We start from the raw sequence: 9,641 nt of genomic DNA, 5'->3' as shown, positions 1-9,641 counted from the left end.
CAGCACTGAAGACAATTATTAAAGTCTTGTCTGCACTTAACTCGAGAAAGCTGTGGTTCAACCAAGACTGAATGCCAGAGAAGGAAGCTGACACTCACAGATGCAGTGAAGAAGTCAAGAGATATTACGGCAAATGGAGTTGGTGTACATGTAGAAGGTGGCCATATGCCTTTGGATCATATCACCAAGGGGTAGTAAATGAAGTAGATCAGGGTTAAAGATGGATCCTTGAGTGAGTTCGATGTTAAAAAAAGAGAGTGGTGAAAAAAAGCTGTTGGCGATGGTCTGACAATGATACTGCTGTTTTTATTTCAAATCTCAATGAAATGACTGATTACCATTTGTCATTATATCCCACCAGTAGGCCTATAACCCCATTTCAACCCAGCTCCCAGAATTGAAGATCATTAGATTATTTACAGTGTGGAAACAGGCCCTTCAGCCCAACAAGTCCACACCGACCCGCAACCCACCCAGACCCATTCCCCTACATTTACCCCTTCACCTAACACTATGGGCAATTTAGCATGGCCAATTCACCTAACCTGCACATCTTTGGACTGTGGGAGGAAACCAGAGCACCTGGAGAAAACCCACACAGACATGGGGAGAATGTACAAACTCCACACAGTCAGTCGCATGAGGCGGGAATTGAACCCAGGTCTCTGGTGCAGTGAGGCAGCAGTGCTAACCACTGTACCACCGTGCCGCCCACATGCTGTGGTGAACCACAATGTTAGCAGTATGTATGTCTCAGGCTTACAAAACGGTCTCATCTTGAATTGACTCAATTATTTTATGGAATTTCATGCAGAGTCATAGAGTCATAGAGATGTACAGATCAGAAACACCCTTCAGTCCAACTTGTCCATGCCAACCAGATGTCGCAACCCAATCTAGTCCCACTACCAGCATCTGGCCCATATCCCTCCAAACCCTTCCTATTCATATACCCATCCTAATGCCTTTTAAATGTTGCAATTATACTATCCTCCACCACTTCCTCTGGCAGCTCATTCCATACACATACCATCCTCTGTGTGAAGAAGTTGCCTCTTAGCTTTAATTATTTGCATATTATGACAGCTGGATTGCAACTCTTGTGTTACAATTGATTTTTATCATCTATTCCCCTGCAACAACTCATATTGAGGTGAGTTTTCTCCTTAGCAGCCACTTCCATGTTGATAAGATGGTGGTGACTATTATCTCCATCTTGCATTGTTTTATAGACTGCAATTGATTCATTGGTTTTGACACTTCTTTCAGACTGGCACTCAGCAAATGTGTGGAATGCATGCTAAAACCAAAAACTGACTCTTGCTTCTTAAAAGGTCTTTTACGAGAAACTTTGCTTATCCTCTGATTTCTACACCACCTCTGTATTTTGCTGCCAGAACAACTGAGCTGTGAAAAAAGCTCACCAAGGTAAAGCTTTCGTCTGGATCATTGACATGAAGTCTGGATCATTTTACATGTACTTGACGCGATCCCAATCCCAATCCAGTGTGAAGGGCATGAGGCTGGTGGGCAGATGTTGAGTGAACAAGGCAGGAAGTTATGACAAGCAAGCTGAAGAATAAACTGGGCAATTGATATTTTGGGATCATGTCATGGGGCTGAGGATTCTCTTTATTTCTGATGTCGAGTGGCCAGAGCAAACCTGCCAGAATGACAGATCATTAAGGGATTAAGTGAGTTGTCCCATGTAGATGTTATTAAAGCTCCATGCACCTTGTTTTCATTAGCTAAAGGGAGTTAAAGTTTATACTAATGGGTAAGGGCTAGGAATACTGCAGTGAGTAACTCACTTCCTGACTCCCCAAAATGCATCCATCATCTACAAGACACCTTAAAGGAGTGTGATGGAATACTCCTGACTTGGCTGGATGGGTGCAGATCCAACAACACTCAAGGAGCTTGACATCATCCAGGAGAAAGCAACCTCACTTGATTGGCACTGCTTTCACAAATATCCACTTCTCTATAGCAGCAAGCTGTACTATTTATGATGTACTGCAGAATTTCACCAAAGATCTTCAGCCAGCGCCTTCCAAACCCACAATCACTTCCATCTAGAAGGGCAAAAGTAGCAGAGTAATGGGAACACCACTATCTTCATGTTTTCCTCCAATTCACTCACCATCCTGACTTGGAAATATTTTACTGTTCTTCCAGCATTGGTGAGTCAAACTCCTGAAATTCCCTCCGTAAAGGTTCTGTGGGTCTAACTACAGCATGGGGACTGCATCAGTTCAAGAAAGCAGCTTAACATCACCTTCTCAATGGGGAGCTAGGGACAGGCAATAAAGACTGGCCAGCCAGTTATGCTGGAGAGAATAAAGAAACGTTTCGATGTATTAAATGTAACGTTGAGATTAGGCAGTCCGTTATGTTCTCCAAATATTAAATTAGGCAGGTTTACAATGATCTGCAAAACCAGTTTTATGGTCCGATGTTAAACTGAAAATCTACACAATTATTTGATTAATTTACATGATTTCTGTTCATAAATGCGTAATTCAATGAGTGACTTAATCTGTTTTGAATAGAATTAAGTAACAGTTGCATACATTAGATCCCAAAGCACTTGGGGGTCATTGCAATTGTCAGACAAAAGAAACTGTGGTTTTTTCAGGTCGTTTTCTACCATCCTGGAATTTGCACAATGCAACATTGATGAAGCAGTTACCTAATAAAAGCAAATATTTTCTATCAATTAGTCTCCACTTGACCAAAGACTGAGGTGAGGGAAAGCCCAGTTGTGGAGAGTTTGAGAAGAATAACTTTTTCCAAGCACGTATAGACACAATATGTCATATCTCAGGTACTGTGTTGTAAATCCTAATTTTCTGAAAGAAGTCAACTTAATATGGATTTCGATGAATTGACACTATTTTCTTCCAATGTGTCGCAAAGCAACTTGTACCACAGATTGAGCACTTGTGAAAGGGAGAGACCTAACCACCAAAACACGCACAGGTTTGTGTTGTGTTGTGTGTGGCTAAAGCATTTTGAAACTGGAATTCTGGTGCAACCCGCTTCTGATGTTACCTCACCCCCTCCCCCCCCCCCCAACATTGATTTTAGTGATCTCTCAACCCCCTTCCCCATCCCCAGTCCTGAAGAAGGGCCCTGCCCGAAACATCGACTTTCCTGCTCCTCGGATGCTGCCTGACCTGCTGTGCCTTTTCCAGTGCCATACATTATCAACTCTGATTCCTCCAATATCTGCAATCCCCATTGTCTCCTTTTTATGAACAAGGAACCGGTTTGGTACTTTAAATATTTTAATTAACACAATGAGATTGCGAGCATCATTGTTGTTCACCATGTTGTATTTTAACCGTGTATATGATCATCAGGACCCTCGGAAGCTAACCTTAAAGCAGAGACTTCTGAGATGAAAGAAGTAAGATCCTTTCCATTTACTTGAGGGATCCAACAAGGTTGTGTGGGCAACTGCTTGTGATCAGATACCACCTCCCATGACCCTCCTGACTAGTCCCCATGGTCATTGATTCGATTTGTCATCTCATAGCTTCCTAATAACAGGAATTCTGAACTTGCTTGTCGGTGATAACACTTAAAGTATTCTGGCTGTTCTCTCTCTCTCTCTCTCTCTGTCTCTGTCTCTGTCTCTCTCTATTCCCCCTCTCTAATTCAGTTAATCGAATGCCGGATAATCGAGGTTCCTCTGGATATGAGAAATTGAGACATGACATATCATGGCTATACTGTACTGAAAACATCAAATGCTGGAGATCACAGCGGGTCAGACAGTATAGGTGGAGAGAGAGCAAGCTAACATTTTGAGTAGAGATGAGTCTTCATCAGAGCTGAAGACTTGCTGGCCTCTTGGCTGGTTGAGCCTTCTGTGATGCCTCACTTTTCCAGGGCTCCCCCAGTCAGCCTGCAGCTTTAATGTCTGCTGTCTTCATAATTCACTTCAAATATCATTTTCGTCCAGCCGTAGCGTTAACTGAAACTATATGCTAAATGTGATTGCATCAATGATTTGTGAAGTGGTAGGATTATCTCACATTTTTCAGCTCAGTACATCACCTGCCTTTGATCATTCTTGAGAAGAATTGCAGTCTTCTAATTGATCTCCAAAAGCCTGCAGTCAATCAGAAATGTATTGTTCATTTGATGTGGGCATTGCTGGCTAGGCCAGCATTTATTACTCATATGTAATTGCCCTGGTGATGGTGGCGGTCAGCTACCTTTGAACATATCTGTTTTGTTCATGATTTGGAGGTGCCGGTGTTGGACTGGGGTGGATCAGCTACTTTCTCCCCACCCCCACCCTCCTCTCACTTATTTCTCCACCCTTCAGGCACTCCGACCGTATTCCTGATGAAGGGCTTTTGCCCGAAACGTCGATTTTCCTGCTCCTCGGATGCTGCCTGAACTGCTGTGCTCTTCCAGCACCACCCTAATCCGGAATCTGGTTTCCAGCATCTGCAGTCATTGTTTTTACCTGGACCAAAAATCACAAAACACCAGGTTATAGTCCAACAGGTTTATTTGGCAGCACTAGCTTTTGAGGTGTAGTCTCTTCATGAAGTGATGAAGAGAGAGCGCCTTGAAAGCTAGTGCTTCCAAATAAACCTGTTGGAGTATAACCTGGGGTTGTGTATTTCATTCATGAATACATCAAATCCTGCTGTGACAGATAGGAGGTTTTTACGATTGTTATGCTTTGGTGCTGAGTTGTCAATTTGGGGGAAATGAAAGGGTTCTGAGACCTGTTCTGAGGTTTGCCATAGGTGTTCTGAAACCAGAACCTCTGTATCCCTCCCCAGACTGCACCAGCCCCATTTTGGTCTTGTGCTGCTCTTCCAGGAAAATTGAAAACATTGTGTTGTTTTCTGAAGCTGTAAAACAAATGTTCTTCCATTTCAGTTTAATAGTGCAGAGACCAGTTCAGCAGTTTGTTCCCTTACTTTAGCACACAGAAAGCTACCTATGGTTAGCAAACTTGCCTTTTTGTCTAAGAGTATATTGTTATGTCTGGTTTAATCTTTAATCAGAGTTGTGTGAAGTTGGTAACCAGTAACATAAAACGTTTTGCATGAGTGGGTTTATAGATTAAAAGCAGTCTGAACTAGATCATTTTCCGATAACTTTTGGACTAAAGTTTGAAACCTAATAACTAAAGAAAAAATATATAAAGAGAGAAAACCTTGCATTTATATAGCACCTTTTATGACTTTATGATACCTTGAAGCTTTTTGTATCTTTCAAGTGTGGAAAATCATAAGTCATTTTGTGCGTGGTGTGTTGCTATGTATCCAATTTAACAGGTTGTAGTTTTTGGAGGGTGATCATTTTAGTGTCAGGATATCATTGTCGGAGTTTCTCATGGGACTGTCTTCGGCCAAACGTCTTCTGCTGCTACAAGAACAACTTTCCCTCAATCATAAAGTCAGAATTCATTCACAGATAATGGAATCTATTCAGTACCATTCATGAATCCTTAGATAATGAAGCAATTCCTGTCAATATCCATTGAGGCATGGACAATATTTAGTTTTGGATGGATGAATAACATTCTTGCCACACAAGTGCGAGGCAGTGACCATAGCAGAGAATCTAATCATCTTCCCATGGCATTCATAGGGTCATAGTCATAGAGATGTACAGCATGGAAACAGACCCTTTGGTCCAACCTGTCCATGCTGACCAGACATCCCAACCCAATCCAATCCCACCTGCCAGCACCTGTCCCATATCTCTCCAAACCCTTCCTACTCATATACCCATCCAAATGCCTCTTAAATGTTGCAATTGTACTTCCTCTGGCAGCTCATTTCATAGAAGTACCACGCTCTGTGTGAAAAAGTTGCCCCATAGGTCGCTTTTCCATCTCACCTTAAACCTATGCCCTCTAGTTCTGGACTCCCCGACCCCAGCGAAAAGACTTTGCCTATTTACACTATTCATGCCCCTCATAATTTTGTAAACCTCGATAAGGTCACCCCTCATCCTCCGATGCTCCAGGGAAAACAGCCCCAGCTGTTCAGCCACTCTCTATAGCTCAAATCCTCTGAAATCCCAACTATTAAGATCCTGGGGGCTACCATTGACCAGAAGCTGAACTTGATATGTAACATAAATAATGTGGTAACAAGAGCAGTTCAGAATTTGGCATTTCAGCTTAAGTAACTTCTTTGTTGAATTCTTAAAGTTTGTTCATTGTTATATAAGGTAATGATAGTAAAAAGATTAATCTATAAATTAAACTGAAGCTCTACCTACTCTGACATGTAATGCAATCTGCAGTTGGATCATTGGGTGGTTTGGTGTGGTTCTAGACCATTTATATTAGCAGTAGTCAAATCTTAAATGCTTTGTGTTTTCATCAGTATGTTGCAGAGGGGAGGTGATGACCATTGGTGTTGTAGCTGAGCTGCTAATCCACAGACTTGTGTAATGCTCTTGAAACCCAGGTTCAAATCCTGCTAAGACTGATGGTGGTAATTAAATTCAGTAAAAATCTGGAATTGGCAGTTAACTAGAGTCATCCAGCTCAGGTTCAGACTTTTCACTCAAACCCATCCATGCTGATTGGGCTTTCGAAACTGAATTTGGCCCATATCTCTCTAAACCTTTCCTATCTGTGTACTTGTCCAAATGACTTGGAGATGCAGTAACAGTACTCGTCTCTATCACTTCTGCTGCCAGTTTGTTCCATATCCTCATCACCTTCTGTGCGAAAAAGTTGTCCCTCATATCCTTTCTAAATCTTTCCCCTGTCACATTAAATATGTGCTCTCTAGTTCTGAACTGCTTTACCCTGGGGAAAACATCTTGGCTATTCACATTATCTATGCCTGTCATGATTTTGCAAACCTCTGTAAGGTCACCCCTCAGCCTCCAATGCTCCAGGGAAAAAAGTCGCCATCAATCAGCCTCTACTTATGGTTCAAATCCTCCAGCCTCAGTAACATCTTTGTAAATCTTTTTTGCCCTTTCTAGTTTAATAACATTCTTCCTATAGGATGGGGATTAGAATTCTATGGCAATAGACCAAAAGTGACCTAACCAATGTACTGTACAACCACAAAATGACCTCCCAATTCGTAGGCTCAATGTCGTGACCAATGAGGGCAAGCATGCCAAATGTTTTCTTTACCATCCATCCCAACTACGATGCCACATTCAAGGAACTATGTACCTATATCCCACGGTCTCTCAAGCTCCATTGCTGATGTCAGAAAACCACATCTGGTTCACTAATGTCCTTTCGGATCAGTTATGTTCTTATCTAATATTGGTGCAAACTCATGTTCCATATTATCTACTCCTGCTCCTAATGTTCATATTTGTTCACTTGCAGCAACTCCGCAAGGCTTGTTTACAGCATTTTCCAAACTTGTAAACCCCATCACCTCGAAGAACATACAAGGTGATATGGGAGAACCTCCCAGTGCAACGAAAATACAAAATGCCTAAAGGAGCCTAAGAAACGGTAACACTGCTATTATTAATGGGATTCCTGCAGACATCCGAAAGGAGGGTGGCCCACAGCTCCATGAGCACATACAGGTTTTACACTTGAAGATTTGGCTCAAATAAGAACTCTACTTGGAGCTCAGGATTGTGAGTATTGTCATATTCAAGAAGAAAAACAAGGCTAACTGTGCGAACTGACAGTCCAGTCACCAGCAAGGACCCAGACTGGGGCCGGGAACGCTGGTCCGATTCAAGAGTTTGTCTGCCTCGCATGGACTGAGGGCTATTTGGGTTCGTTGGCAGACAAGCGGAGAGGACTTAGGGTTATTGGCGCGCTCTCTCTCTCTCTGGGTCTCTTTCTCCCCCTACCTCGCCCCCAGCTTTTAGACTTTGGTAGCGGAGGAGGGTGCCTCGGATTTGGTGGGGTTGCTCATGCTGGAGGAGATGGATGTGATAGGGGCATGCAGAGCTTTCTTTAGCTGGGAACAGCGCAGCACACAGAGGCACTCTGAGCGAAATCGCTGATCAAAGAACGCGTAGAGGAACGGGTTGAGGCAGCTGTTAATGTAAGCGACACATGTAGCGTATGGATGAGCCGAGATAAAGAATTCATCGACGGAGCATGGGATCTTGATGAGACCCAGCCAGATGATCGCATCGACGGTCTTAATGATGTGGAAAGAGAGCCAGCAAATAGTGAAGACCAGGACCAGGGCCGTGATGATCTTCAGGAGGCGTTTTTTCTTCTGTTCTTCCTTCTTGACATTCTGGAAGTGCCTGTTGACTGTGTTGCCAATGGCGAAGTAGAAGCCGGACATCAGCAGGAAAGGCAGCAGAAAGCCCACGGTGCTGGCAAAAAGGCTGAGCCCCCCGACCCAGAAATGCTCAGTGGCTTTATTTGCCACCAAAGTGTAGTCCATGGCACAGAGCGTCTGGTTCTCTTTTTCCTGCATCCGCCGCAGTATTAACCCTGGGGAAGCCAAGACTCCGGCCACGGTCCAGATGAGGACTAACGAGAGGATGGTGGTCCTCTTGGAGCGCAGCTTGTTGCTGGACAGAGAGTGGGCAATAGCCAGATAGCACATGGCCTAGCCAATAAGATTTCTGCTGTTATCTGAGGAAGTACTCCCTGAATCACAGTGTGGCTTCTGCCCATCCAGAGGAACAGCAGACATGATCTTCACAGCATGTCAATTACAAGAAAATGTCAGAAACAGAAACAACCATGTTGCATGGTTTCATCGAGCTAATTAAGCCCTTTGACATAATTACCCTCCAGGGTTACTGGTGAATACTATTACGATGTGATCATCAGGATACTAAGGCTGCTGCATGATGACGTGCCTGCGATGGCCCTTGGCATTGGAGTCTCAACCTTACACCGTCGAGACGGGGGGAGGTGGGGGCGGTGTCAGTCAGGGCTGCATCATCGCACTCACCCTGTACACCATCTTCATTGTAGCCGTCCTCCATCTCACTGGCCAAAACCTGCCCAAGGGAATTCAAGTCATTTACCAAATGCATGCTTGGCTGTTCAACCTTAACGGATTCAAGGCCAAGGGCAAGGTCTCCACCACCTCCATCTTGGAGGTTCAATATGGTGACGGCAATGTCATCACAGCACACTCTGTGGAAGATCTTCAGTGCATCGTGGATGGCTTTGCCAAGGCATTCAAGCTTCACAGCCTTACTCTTAACATAAAAAAAGACTCTGGTATTCCATCAACTACCACCCAACAGCTTCTTCACTCCTCCTACAAGAGTCAACAACTAACCCCTGGAAAATGTGGATCACTTTCCATATCTCAGCAACCTTCTCTCCAAGGCCAACATTGATGTAGAAATGCAACATCATCTGAGCTGTGCCAGTGGAGCCTATGCCCAACTCAGAAGCCTGAAGACCTTGGCCTGCAGGTCCAGACTAAACTTCTGGTCTACAAAGCCATTGTCCTTCCTAGACTGCTATATGGAGCTGAAAACTGAACTACGTGTAGTAGGCCCCTGAAAGTACTGGAACAATTCCACCAAAGATCCCTATAACAAATCCTGCAACTCATCTGGCACTAACACCCGCATCTTGGAGGAGGCCAATATAACCAGTATCACCACCACCATAATGCAGTAGCAACTCTGATGGACTGGACATGTCATCCAAATGCCCAACCCACACCTCCCAAAAC

General features: G+C 43.8%; 1 protein-coding gene across 1 annotated transcript; it reads right to left on the bottom strand.

The window, feature by feature from the left end:
* Positions 1 to 7,663: 7,663 nt before the first annotated feature.
* On the bottom strand, positions 7,664 to 8,546 carry LOC122557454 (apelin receptor-like). The gene has a single exon (XM_043705214.1). The coding sequence runs from the start codon at positions 8,544 to 8,546 to the stop codon at positions 7,845 to 7,847; it is 702 nt and encodes a 233-aa protein (XP_043561149.1). The 3' UTR covers positions 7,664 to 7,844.
* Positions 8,547 to 9,641: the final 1,095 nt, after the last annotated feature.

This window comes from Chiloscyllium plagiosum, chromosome 15, assembly GCF_004010195.1.
Source record: "Chiloscyllium plagiosum isolate BGI_BamShark_2017 chromosome 15, ASM401019v2, whole genome shotgun sequence".
In the NCBI taxonomy this organism is placed as follows: Eukaryota; Metazoa; Chordata; class Chondrichthyes; order Orectolobiformes; family Hemiscylliidae; genus Chiloscyllium; species Chiloscyllium plagiosum.
Note: the sequence above shows the minus strand (reverse complement) of the source record. Positions and strands in the feature narration are given on the sequence as shown.